Raw genomic sequence first — 13,707 nt, 5'->3', positions numbered from 1 at the left:
CTTAACATTGATATACAGCCGGAACTGTTATAATGGTAGCAATGTACCATGTTGTGTTACCTAATGTAACACAATTTGTTTTTGATTCTCAGCGGACGGAAAAAGGAAAAAACTTTCACCCCAGATGGGACTCGAACCCACAATCCCTGGCTTAGGAGGCCAGTGCCTTATCCATTAGGCCACTGGGGCTCTGCGGAGTACTGTCGACACCTCATACATATTTAAAGGTACACTATCATATTACACACTATTAGCATAGTTACTATAATAACTCAGAACCTTGCAAGCTCAACGGAAACACGATTCATTTTTTAACCCAACGTTAGTTGAAAAAAACAAAGAAAAAGTCCCTTTGAACTTGAGTTTACATTATTTTATTGATGGTACAAAAACAACCGTTAGGCCATTTTATGGTTCATATAACTTAGTAAAATGAAGTCCAAATGAGTCTCCTTATGTCAGTCAATGTGCTGTAGGTGTCTAGGAACAGATATGTGCAGGACAGAATAACAGTAGGTCCTTCTGATACACTACATTCCACTTGTAAAAACACAAAACACGGACAAAATGTTTCTTTACCTCATTACAGGAACTTCAGCGCACGTTTCTGATGTGATGCTGTATGGCGTTATATTCGTGCCACATTCGTGAAGGACCAATGCTGCCCCCAAGTGTTCCCACAGCAAGTAAAACAACCACAGGAGTGGATAATTATATTCATTACATTATAGAATGCATTTTCTCATTAAAACTTTTAAATATAATTTGACAAAAAGAATAAATAAGGTGGGAATGACAAGAAAACAACCGTTTTTACACCTCTTCCCTTTTCTTTTCCTATTTACATGTAGTGTTTGCAGCTTTCAATCCATTTCCACACAGTGGTACAGCTCTGTGAGGCTGTGTGTGTGCATTACCTCTCCTCCTTAACAAGTGCACTGCTCCAGTAAAAAAAACAAAAAAAAACATGCTGTTTGGGGGAAGTGAGCAAAGCCGATGTGTTACAAGAGAAAGAAATAAATACACATTTTATGATTTTAACTTGAAGCATGCCGTTTGAGTGGGTGAAACAGATTGAATGACCTTAAAAAAGACTTTGGTTGCGAAGCTTCCAGAGCTGTGGCAAACACATGCTCTCCCTTGTGAAACAACTAAAATGTGCTAAGAGAAAGAAAAAAAACATGTAGGAACAGAATTATGTTCCTCTTCGTTCACACAGGGCTTGACATTAACAGCTGCCCACCCACTAAATGCGGGTGAAATACACAGTAACACAGTTGCTCCTACTAGTCACTTTATATATGGGGAAAAATGTCATGATTGTCTGTTTTGAGATGCACCTGTATGTGATTGCTGCTTATATATACTGTATATAGAGTTATTATTAAGGCTGTCAATTAAAATATCAAAATGTTCTGTTTTATGAATTGTATGTATTTGAATTGCATTAGGCTACAGTGTTAATTGTTATACGTAGATAAATTATATTGTTAAATGCTGTAAACAGCATTTCTCTTTAATCTCTGTTATCTCTTTAATTAATCTTCTACATCCTTGCACCACTTTTCATTATATGGATAAGAAGCTACCCTTTGTATAGGGTATATTTTTCTTAATATACTACACGTACAAACTTGTGGCCAGTGAGAATGCTTAGTGGCTAGTAACGTTTGAAAACCACTAGCCACAGTGGCTGGTGAGCATAATATTAGTGTCAAGCCCTGATTATGTCCGTCAGACATCTTCAAAAACACCTTCACGTTTTGTATATTTATCCAGTAGTGTCATTTGCCATTTCTTTGTTAACATTTACCACAAAATACCATTTTAGGTAGCTAGATAAGTCCCTGTCCAAAATATAACAAGATAGTGGCAAAGAAAATAAAAATGCAAACATCAGGTATAACTTTAACAATCCACAATACGCACAGCGACACGCAGCCCAGACCCATTACGCTTTAGTAAGAGCTAAAAAGGCACACCTCATATGTATATATATATAAATCTGCCGCATTAATACCCCTCCATAGCAGTCACGTTAAAATAAAATTGCCTTGTGTAAATTGTGTCTCTCTCACAGTCATAAAGCAATGACAGTCACCTTATGTGTGGAGAACACATCAGAAAGTATTTTTTAAAGAGAAAAAAAGCTATTGATCTGAAAGTATCCCAGGAAGAACACAGAACCAAAAGAACAACGTACAGAATTATAGCAGCAATTTTCAGTAGGATTCACCTTTGTGACGACGGTGTTATCCATTTCAGCTGCTGTAGTCCATTGCAAAGACCGCTGCTTGGTGAGTGCACTCACATTAAATGCACGTGAAGAACAGAAATGTAAGAGGGGTGGACTTCATCTCCGCAAGAACACCACACGCACAAACACACACACACACGCACACTCTCATACGTCATCGATCAGTTTCTCAGCACCGTTTTCTGCTTGTCTCCCTGCGCTGCTCTGTCCTTCCTCTCCGCCTCCTCCCTCCTCTTCGTCCTCCTCCTCCTCATCTCCAGTGTAGGAGAGCGACTGGACGCCGTAGTTGATGGTGGTGCGGGAGAGGTCAACTTCGATGGGGAAGACATCCGCCTCCTTCAGGATGGCGTAGCACTCGTTATAGTAATGTGACATGCCCGAGACGAAGCGCTGCAGCTGGAACACGATGTCCTGGACTGTAGGTGAAGAAGAGGGGAGGGAAAAGAGTGGGGTTCTATGTTAGCAAACTAAGTGACAGGAAAGATGAGTCCAACCCTTTAGAAACATTTTTTTTTTAAATGTGAAGAGAAAGAGAACAGAAAAAAGGAAAAGATGAATGCCACAGGTGCATTCATTACTGTGGGGTTTTCCGATCTGGTACTGGGGGCCAGAATATATGAGACGAAACCGCCGAATGTCTGCACTTTGCTGCATTGCCGCATTTCTCTGTATCTTTGCGATGCTTGTTAAATCCGCATAATGATTGAATTCCAATCACAGTCAAAGCATCAAAGATCTTCTTGGCCAAAATGAGGTTGAAGTTGTACATAAGATTAGAGATAACTTGTCTCTAGCAGCCTCCTTGGTGCAAAGATGTAAATGCAGGCGAGCCTGTTCTTTCAGAGTCTCCAGCTTGTCACGTTCAAAATCACGAATTATGTTGACTGTTTGCTCTTTTGTAAACTTTATTGACACACACTCACCTCTACGTCCGGTCCGTCGCCTATATGTTACCCTCTTAAATCCACGGTTACACGGATATTGGAATACTCGACAAAAAGGCAAGTCGCAGTGTTTTCATTAGTGGGTCATATGATCAATCACCATGGACTTACAAGGCAATTAAATCGATGAAAATCTATTAGAGTACATCTTTAATATATTACATTATCTTGATAATCACCAGTGTAAAGTGTAAATCCAATACTGTCAAATTATACTTTACATGAAAAAACTCAATACATGTCTTCACTTTTGAGACATTTCTTATTGAACAATAATACATTTTCAACTTATTAACCTTTCTCTGCCTCGTGTGTGGCGTGTAGTGTCACACCCCTTCATCAGACGGCAATGTGAGCACAAAAACCTGATCTGTGTTTAGACCTGAGCTCTTACATCACGGCATGGCTGGATGGTTAGAGTGACTGACGGACAATGTTCCATTTGTGTTGGATGGAGAGAAAGTGATCAGACGGATGCAGTTAACACTTGATAAGAGCGAGTAACTGGAAAAAAAGGCAAAAAAATAAATTAAGACAACCGACCATGTTTCTGATCCAGCAGCTCTATCTTCTCCAGAACGTCCTTCCTCATTTTGGCGAAGCGGGCGCGAGCTTCCTGCCGACACCTCAGCACCAAACGGTACTCATAGTTACCAGTGCTGACGCGATACAGGGGCTCTCCCATTGCCTGTAGGGAAAGCACATTAAGAATGGCTTTAAATAAGATAAAAGTACAAACATCCTGAGAAATGTAAAAAAAAACAACCTTTACTTTAAATCTGGGGGGCATCATGCAAATGACAACTTACAATACAGCTGTACTCTTCATCATCCATTTCCTTCACCTTCAGGCAGTACGACTGAAAGACACAAGGAATTCATGCTGTTTCTCTGTGGACTGATAATGATTTACAAGTGATGGCACTATGCTGTACGTCACACTAAAACCAAAGGCACAGGAGTGTTGCCGCCTTACCAGATATTCAAACTTCACATCCAGGTACTTGCGGATGGTGAGCTTCGTGTCTGGTATGGCTTTGTGAAGGTACGTGTTTAGATCGTGGAGCATCTGCACAACAAGATATAATTGGTCAGATTGGCCATCCATGTAATGTTTTCAAAGTCAGTGTGGATTTACTATATTGAGAAGATTTCTCAGAGCCTAGAATTTGGGGCATGAGGTGAGGAAATTCTGACGGTACCTCCTGTCTCTTACACTGGGAGCAGAGTGACTCCTCCTCTGGCAGCGGGCTCTTTCTATGCGGGCCCTTCTCTATAGGGAGGCTGTGCTCGCTGAGTTTGTACATAGCAGGGATGGGTACGAGTAGTTAATTCCAAAATCAAAGGATCACATCAATTCCTTGAGGGCCAATAGAGGACTTGTTTTTCCAAATCTATTTTTAGAACACAACGCATCTTCCTGCAGGAATAATGATGCACAGCAATACCGTCTACCCAACACCTAACCTTGTTCTCAATCAGTCAGTTACCCTCTAAGACCTTATTTTTCACAACCACAACTTCAAAACACTGTTCCTACAACAACATAATTAAATCAGCGTTCACATTCTGTTAATGATCAGTCCAGCTGTGGAGAACAGGCGCTCCGATGGCACAGAGGTGGCAGGTATCAGCAGCTGCTGCTTTGCCACAACGCTCAGTGTTTTTGTACCGGTGAATGTTGGACTTGCAACGAATGCGTGGCTCACTGAAACAAGCTTCTAGCTTATTGACATCCATATTTTCAAACTAGTCCTCCCTGAGGAGGGTGTCCAGTGCCTCTGTGCTTGCGACGTATTGTCTGGGCCTTGCACAGTAACATGTAGGTCAAACGTCTTCTCTTGGATGGTGAGAGGAAGAGCCGGTTCCAAAAAACGAAGGTGTTTGTGACTCGGGTCCGGTGCACAAAAAATTTGAGTGCCGCTGTTTATAAATCAAGTTAATTGGAAACAAGGACTACTCAGTCAAGGCTTTTCCTAATTTGAGATCTTTTTTTTTTTTTTTTTTTACAGTGGTCAGATAATTTGCATACGTGAAGTCTGTTTTTAAGGTAAGATATCATTTTAATTAATGTTGTATTTGTTGTTTCCTTCAAATATGTGATTTCTTTTTGTTGGTTGGTTATTTGTGGTCCCAAGGCTGCCCGGGGCATGTTGGATTGTCTGGGCAGAGCTGGCTTCAGCTCCTGGCAGGTTAGGGCTGTGTGATGGTATGTCTCAGGGTAACTCGTGTTAAGGGGATTGTAAAATGTAGTTACTGTTTTTTGTTTTGCTTTTTAAATATGAGGGTGGATTGGCCGATTTCTGCTCTACAGGCATGGTTTGGTGTTTTTCACCGGACGTGGAAGATGTTCTTTCAAAACTGTGTGGAAAGATTCTGTTATTGTTTTGTCAATTTCAGGATTTAGTTATAGAGCATGGTGAGTTAAAATGAAGGTTTTCCCCACCACCGTTTCATTAGTTTCATTGCTTGCACATCGGGAAATTGTTGGTTTTCTATAAATTATAGTGTGATCTAGACCTGCTCTATATTAAACGTGTCCTGAAATAACTTTTGTTATGAGTTGACACTTAAAAAAATGAACTGAATGTTTGATTAAAACATAAACAAACATTTTTCTCTTTAAGAAGCCCGAATATTCACAAAAAGTGCTTCAAAGCCAAACTTTAATGAGTACTTACAGGTTTGATGGTCTTTAACAGCTTAATCCCATATTTCTCAATGTTGCGATGGGCGTCAGCAAACTTCACAAAAGCCTCGCTGGCTGCAGCCTGGGGCTCTCGTACCCCGATGACAGAAAAAACATCGCCAAATGCTGGGGGGTGGACAGATGGCAATCAGATAAATGAATCACCAAACAATTGAATGTTTATAATTACTGATTTTGATCACAATAACTCACCTCTATGAGTTTGAGAAAGCTCAAAGAAAGCTCTGAGCAGCCTCTTTGTGTGCTCCATCAGGCCTACATGCAAACAGAGTAATGAGCAGACAGGAACAGGTGAATCATGACAGCAGCTCATCTTATCCCCGTGTATTTGATGAAAACATCAGGTTAAAAGTTGAAGTTGTTTATCACACTAGACTACACCACTTTCCCGAAGTCCAGTTTTGTAATTTCATTGTTCTTTACCTTTGTAGAGCTCTGCTGTTTTCTCCAACTCTTCCAGTCTTTTGACCAGTCCATCTGTAAAAGTAAAATGAATGAACTTGAGTAGAGCGTTATATCCACCTACGTGCATATATATATTCACAAATAAAATTGTGACAATCTCACCGTTGCATAGAATAGCTCTACTGAGACCAAGAGCATCTGCCGTGCCCGAGCTCAAATTCTCTACCAGGCGATGCTTGACTTTTTTCAGCACTGAAACACACAAAATAGATCTGCGTAATGCATACACACACAATTAAGCCAAGACGACTAAAAGGGAGTATGTGTGTCTAGAGGAGAGGATACCTATATCCAGAGACTTCCCCTGTTTGGGGTCAGCCTGCAGTTTGTTGTAGTGGATTACTGCTTCTCCCTGTGAGAACATAATCAAGAGATACAGAGTTGAATCAGCACCAAACAGAGTATACATTTAAACGTAAGCCATCTCTTGAAAATGAATAAAATAATTTAACATGATAAGTTTACTACTTTTCCAACTTCATGGTGCCGAGGGTCAAACTCACGTTCATTTGCACTGAATGGGTAACAGCAACGCAATCTAATCCTTTAAACAACACATTGCACCCCGTCTTTAATCCGTCATGCAGGAAGTCATGGAATTTTCTGGGTGCGAACAATGGGTGCCAAAAACAACACAGCCACACTGCATTGGTGATGTCATGCAAAAAGCTACGGGCTATTGTCCCCGTCTATTTAGCACAGCTCGGCCAACCAGTAACGTCCCTCTTCTCCACAGTCCGACGGTGGGTTTGGACCCATACTTAGTAAAGACTGTTCACTGATATACCTCCAGCCACAGCAGCACACAAAAATGTAAGTAATGTTTTATTCCTTTTGCATGTTTCTGTTCATGTTCATTTTTCAATTTAAATTTTCTTAATGCATTACAAGCAATGTCGTGGAGTATAGATTATTGTAGGAGTGCGTTTTCATAATCGATCAATCTGTCAATCATTTTCTCCATTAATCAAATAGTAGTTTGGTCTATGAAATGTCAGAAAACTAAAAAAATGTTGATCATTGTTTCCCAAAGCCCAAGGTGACGTCCTCAAATGTCTTGTTTTATCCACAGGCAAAGATATTCACATTACTGTCATTGAGGAGTAAAATAAAAACCGAAAATATTGACATCCGAGAAGATGAAATCAGAGAATTCAGTCATTTCTTCCTGATCATAAAAATAGTTGGTGATTAGGTTGATAGTTAACAACTTATCAATTAATCAACTATTTGTTGCGTCTCTATAATATTCATACAAAGGCAGATTTCCCACTTGACTACATAAGGCAAAAACAAACCCACCAGCCATAAAACAAATCACCTGCATTAGGCATGACTTTGGGAAAACAGTGATCAACTCTGGGAAACAGAGATCAACATTTTCTATCTTAGTCATCAACTACTTTAATCACTAACAGAGAACACTGCAAGTATTAGTCAAAACTAGACTGTTTATCCACAGAATTGTAGAGGTAAATAACTTCTGAGCACATCCTGTTGCTCAGGACTGTAAATGACTCTGGACTGTGATTCCACTCCCATATTTGTGTACCTGTACAGCTTGAATCATCTTGGCCACCTCCACTTTGGTCTTTCCCTTCACTGGTTTCCCATTCACTCCTGTGATCTCATCACCTGCTGCCAACGTCCCATCCAGAGCTGCTGGAGTGTTATCAAAGACCTGTGAGACAACAGAATCCACATTAAAAAGGTACCAATGACACAGATATATGCTCTTACACTTTACACTTTACAAAAATGTTCTGTGACAGATTAATTATGATCAAATGTTCTGTACCTACCTGGACAATGTAAAGACAAGGACAGTACTGTGCCCCACCCCCAATGCTGATCCCAATAAGATTATTTGCATCTTTCTTCAGACACACAGTACCAGGTACTGTTGGTATTCCCCTGTTGAGGAGAAAACATGATACATTTGCAGCATTTAGTTGATCCTGTTTTTGGAAAATTCTAAGAACAGAATTATAATATAAAGCTCTTCAAGTTCATACGCAATTAGTTCAATTGTGAAATTAACTAGAGATTAGTGCGAACGCTGCATACTGAAAAGCTGACGCTACACTGCATTGTTGGCTTTGGAAGTTCAACAATATAAAATAATGTATGAAAGATGTGGAATATTTTAAGGTTTGTTGAAAAGCTGACAATAAACTTAATTCTTTAATCTATATAAAGAAGCAATAAAGGACTATCACTAATGTTTGAAATATGTGGAATATTTTAAAGTATTTTGAAAAGATTACACTCAACTGCAGTGCAGGCTTTAAATAATAAAGGAAAACAATAAACCCAGCTCATCTCAATCAGCTGTGTCTCATCCAGCTGCAATCAAAGGTTGCCGTGGTGATGGTAACTGCTAATTGACTCCTGACAGTTGATCTCGGAGAAAATCATTTGTACAAAGTAGATTGAATATTCAAAAAAGTTGGATGATATCCAGAATTGTGAGAAAGATGTGGAACATTTCAAAGTCTGAAAGGAGTTTCTGGCTGAAAGTATGAATGAGTAGATACAACTTTAAAATACATGAAAATATTTTAATTCGAAACATTTCTTCCATTTATTTGTACGGGGACAATTTCCTGAAATATTTCTGACAGTATGAAAGTTATGAATGATAAAATTGGTAGCAATAGTGTGTTCATTTTCATTCACTGAATGAGGGTTTAATGATATCTCAGTCTCCGCATGGTTTGATTTGCCACTATATCTGTTGTCATGTAAGCTTGTAAATGCCCCGTATTGTTGACACACAACACAATGAAACACATAACACAATGAAACACATAATTGAATGGCAAAGATTTAAAAAAAAAAGCAAAACATAAATTTTTAACTCACAGTTTGTCCTCCTCCAATTCATAGTCCATGTCTGTGAACATTGCAGGACAGTGTCGCTCCTGATGAAACCTGTGAGAGGTTATAACAAAACCCAGTGTTGAATATTCAGTTCAGTTCAGTTTATTTTCAGACATTTCAGACAAAGACATTTCATGACAAGCACAAAAAAATAAATAAAGGGAATAGGCAGAAGCTAAAGCTTATAACGCCCCTACCCTTTAAAATACATAAACTTAGGTAGCTGCTACACACAGGTCAAAAAGAAAATGTCTAATAATTAATTTATTGCTGCTGTCAGCATACACAATCAACATATGTTTGAATCATGTTCCTCTTGAGAACAGTCTTAAAGTAAATTAATGTTCTGCAGTCTTTTAAATCTATGGCCAAATCATTCCAAACATTCACTCCAACTATCCAACTAACAAATATTGTGTGACTGCCTGTACCTGGAGAAGATTAATAAGATGAAGACAGAAAGACACCAAGACCGAGTTAAAGTGGGAAATACTGTGCCTATCAAACGGAACTGTGCTCAATATAAAGCAGAAGTTTGTCAGCCTCGCTCTCCTGATCTAATTCATTTCAGATCTGTGCAGTCAGAGAGAAGACGATCACTGCTGCAGCAGGTGGACAAACAGCTGGTAACTTTCACTGCGTGCTAACTACCCGATGCTGGCATGTTAAATGTGTCTAAATATGTGTTACAGTTAAACTTAATACAACACCCTTTGCGGCAAAACAACTACTATATTATTTCTTTATGGTGACGGAAGCCGACGGCAAGAAAATAGCTTGCTAACGCTGTTTTATTAGCTGCTGTTGTAGGCTCCTGACAGGAGGAATAGCAAATGTCGCTTGTTCAGAAATGTTACCACGTCGTAAAGGATTTACCGTTATTAGACTTTGCACCAGTTTCCCATACAAGAGTCCCCTAGTATGCATAAAAAGCAAAAATATGTTTTTGAAGTCGCTACGCTTAGTCGCGATTATCTAGATTTCTGGATTCACTGACAGTTCCTATGTTTACTTTCGTGCGTCACTTCCGGTAAGCTAGCGGAAGTTCTTCTTCTTCGTCTTTTTCTTCTCCTTATGGTTTTCAGAAATGGAAACAGCGCCGCCGCCGCCGCTCGCCCTCAGGGCCAGTAGTTTCCAGTGGCCACTCGCGGTACTGCAAAAGTAAAGGTTTTGGATTCGAGGCAATGATACATACCACAACTTTAGATTCATAAAATGAAACATCTTTAAAATAATGCCGTCCTATAACCTTTTTAAAATACATATTTTGATCAAAATTCAAAACTACTTGAAGGTTGAATATGTAGAATCTTTAATTAAAGCGTTTTGAGGGGTACAGATTGAAAATATTGCTTTTCAATTTTTTTTACGGGTTTGACAAAGACTTTCTGTCACGTTCTGTTTACATTGTAGCAGCCAATAGCGGTGGACATTGCAGGTTTGCCAGGGTTGTCTGTTGTTGGGTGCAGCTACTGTAGGCTGACACTGGGTGAAATGGAGTTTGCCAATCCTGCAGCTGTTCTGCATCCTGTCCCAAAACGGGCAAACAGGCAAAAACGAGAGTAAATATAGGCCAAGCATTCACTCAATGGACTGGGATAAAGGAGTTCAACTGCATTAAAATGCACGCCCACATGGCTACGTTTCTCCTTGATCGATAAGCTAACTTTCACGTTTACTTAGCTGTAACGGCTAACGGTAACTCAGTCAAACTCCTCTGCAATACTTGTTTTTATGGTGCGATTTTCCGGAGGGGATGGATTCAAACAGGCTCAAACAGACTCCGGTCTCCTGAAGGCTACTGACCAACATAGCAACTTGAGTGGTGGCTTTATTTTTTGTCGTTGCGACTACGATCTTGTGACACTAGATGGTGTTCTGCTCATTCTCCATATTCAACCTTTAATAAAAAACGAACCACACGATCTATTTATGCAAATCCTATCATTTTATAATTAGGTAAATCCTTGAGTGTGTTATTGATTGTATTGCGTTTTGTATTATTGTACTAATGTCCTATACGTTTTGTTTGTGAATCCTGTTCTTTCTTCTGCTATCATTTTGACAATTTGAATGTATTTGACAATTGAATGTTCATCTGAAAAACCGTTATAAATAAATAATACGTACCACACAGTGAGTGTTGCTATAAACACAGAAGAAAGATAATTGATCCATAGCTTCTATTTTTTCAATTTCAATTATTGCAATCAATGTCGAGTCTTTGTATAACATATTGTTAAAAACGATTCACTATAATATTCACTGTGATGAAAGACAAAAATAAATGGATAATAAAACATAAAAAGAGAGAATTTTTGATCAAGCAAAAACAAATAAATCACATGGAACAAACTTACACGCAGCAAATGAATGAATGAAAAGACAAATGAAGACATGAAGAGCTGGCTACCAAAGCAGTCAATTGTAATGAGCCTACAGATCAAACATTACAATGGGATGATTAGCATAACAGAGTGGCTGAATGTTTCCAATGTTATCAGTATTGTCTTGCAGACCCTGTCTTGCAGACCCTCTTCAATGTACACAATGGCTGCCAAATATTTAAATAGCTCTTGAGATAGAAGTTTGTTCAAACACTTCACAGTTGCTCTGTGGCAGCTGTTACTAACATCCTGTTCTGTGATTAAGGAGGCAATCTTATATGTAAGATTAGTTCAACAGCAATGATTAAATGAAGCAGAGCATCTACACTGAATGGGCTACTTGATTGTCATGATGATGATGATGATGATGATGATGAATGAGCCACATTGTAGCTGAATCTTTTGTCCTTCACATTATAAATTAGGTGAAACTTCACAGTTACGCCACTTTCTTGTATTCTAGGGCAGAAGACTGTGCTTGTGCCAGGACCCTCTTCCTTCAGCTCCAGGACTGTTCACCAACACCAGCACCCAAAATGAACATGGTAAGTTTAACTGCTTTGTTTCTGCTTTTATTTCACTGGATAACAACACATTGTGGATTTGCACCATCGGATTAGTTAAAAGTCTTGAATTTCTTTTATTCTTTGAAAGCCTGAACTGCAAAACTTTGTTTCCCAGGAACTTGAATTGAAGAATGTGAATCTGAGAGCTGGAGATCAGCTGAAAATAAAGGGGATGGTCCTACATGATGCTGACAGGTGGGCAACCCAAACACATTACATTTATTATATTAACTTATGAACTGAATAAAACAATAGAGTAGCCTAATATTTAGATGCATTCTAGAAAACTGGGCAAATTTGACTTTTGACTTTTATAAATATGGTGATTATATATTTAATATTGATGCTGTGTGACTACACTTACTGTATATTCTCTGATTAACTCAGATTCCAGATCGACCTCGGCTGTGGCGCAGACGATGTGGCGCTGCACTTTAACCCTCGCTTTCATGATGACGCCGATGGAGCTGTTCTCGTTTGCAATTCAAAGAATACTGGTTGTTGGGGCGATGAGAAACGGGAAACGCATAACCCCCTACAGAGGGGCGAGGAGGTCAAGGTGAGGGAATCTGACTGGAGGAAGTGGAGATGTGTGTATTTTTGGGAAAAAAGGGTTGGTTCACCCAAATCACAAGAAACATATTTCCTCACTTTACCCCTGTGATATTTGCATGTGGATTTAGTTTGGAGAGGGTTTGAGATATCTGTCTCAGACATTTTACGTACTGTCTTAATATCTTTTCTTCTTTAGCTTGTGCTGAAGCTGGCTGGAGACATGTTTGAAGTAGAGCTTCCTGATGGACACGAAGTCCAGTTTCCCAACCGTGAGTGCATGGACGTCATCAGCTACATTAAAATCACAGGGGACTTCAAACTGACTTCCTTCAAGATCTGCTAAGAGACTCAACTGCTGTAACACATGCATGCCATGTTTAGTTAGGATGAGACTTTGAGACTTATTGTAAGATATTAAACAGTAAGAGATGTAGATCTTCAGCGATTTGGAAATGTATCTGTATTTAAAATGTCCTGTTGTGCACCAGAATATAAAATGTTTAATTTCAAATAGTCTTCTCTTGTTGTCTTTAAAGGGTTGTAGCTTTATATACAGTATGTATATATGGGAGAGCAGTTAAGTGTGCATTAATCTATTCAGTTCATCGTAGCAAGCATATGATTTAATCTAAAGTTAACTGTTTGTTAAAATAATAAATCAATTTGGCTTCACAATCTGGAGGTTGCTACAGCATAGTTTACAACTAACTCAAACACACAAGACATGATCAAGTTCTTTAAAAATGAGAAAGGTTAAAATGCACACTACTAAATAAACGTATGAAGAGCTCTTTTCCAAAACGAGATAAAAGCCAATTTAAAAGAAAATGAGTTTGAGCCACTTTGCTGTAAACAGAACCTATTCACTGCTTCATCAATGTTTCATGCCAAATCGCTATATTTCCTTGTTTAAAATGGTCTCAAGATGCAGTTCCTTTCC

General features: G+C 39.0%; 2 protein-coding genes across 2 annotated transcripts; one reads left to right on the top strand and one right to left on the bottom strand.

Annotated features, from left to right (window-relative positions):
* Positions 1-407: 407 nt before the first annotated feature.
* On the bottom strand, positions 408-10,265 carry pick1 (protein interacting with prkca 1). The gene is made up of 13 exons (XM_083930527.1): positions 10,136-10,265; positions 9,242-9,310; positions 8,179-8,290; positions 7,929-8,057; positions 6,662-6,728; positions 6,479-6,568; positions 6,335-6,388; positions 6,104-6,166; positions 5,883-6,016; positions 4,178-4,270; positions 4,011-4,061; positions 3,745-3,889; positions 408-2,673 (listed from the first exon to the last, which is right to left on the bottom strand). The coding sequence occupies exons 2-13, from the start codon at positions 9,280-9,282 to the stop codon at positions 2,405-2,407; spliced, it is 1,248 nt and encodes a 415-aa protein (XP_083786653.1). The 5' UTR covers positions 9,283-9,310; positions 10,136-10,265; the 3' UTR covers positions 408-2,404.
* A 2,067-nt stretch (positions 10,266-12,332) lies between these two features.
* Positions 12,333-13,110, top strand: LOC310960278 (galectin-2-like; the record flags this gene model as incomplete). The annotated part of the gene is made up of 3 exons (XM_083931935.1): positions 12,333-12,407; positions 12,600-12,771; positions 12,964-13,110. The coding sequence occupies exons 1-3, from the start codon at positions 12,385-12,387 to the stop codon at positions 13,108-13,110; spliced, it is 342 nt and encodes a 113-aa protein (XP_083788061.1). The 5' UTR covers positions 12,333-12,384.
* Between the last annotated feature and the right edge of the window lie 597 nt (positions 13,111-13,707).

Source organism: Echiichthys vipera, assembly GCF_963691815.1.
Source record: "Echiichthys vipera genome assembly, chromosome: 17".
Taxonomy (NCBI): Eukaryota; Metazoa; Chordata; class Actinopteri; order Perciformes; family Trachinidae; genus Echiichthys; species Echiichthys vipera.
This window is presented reverse-complemented; position numbering and strand designations above follow the sequence as displayed.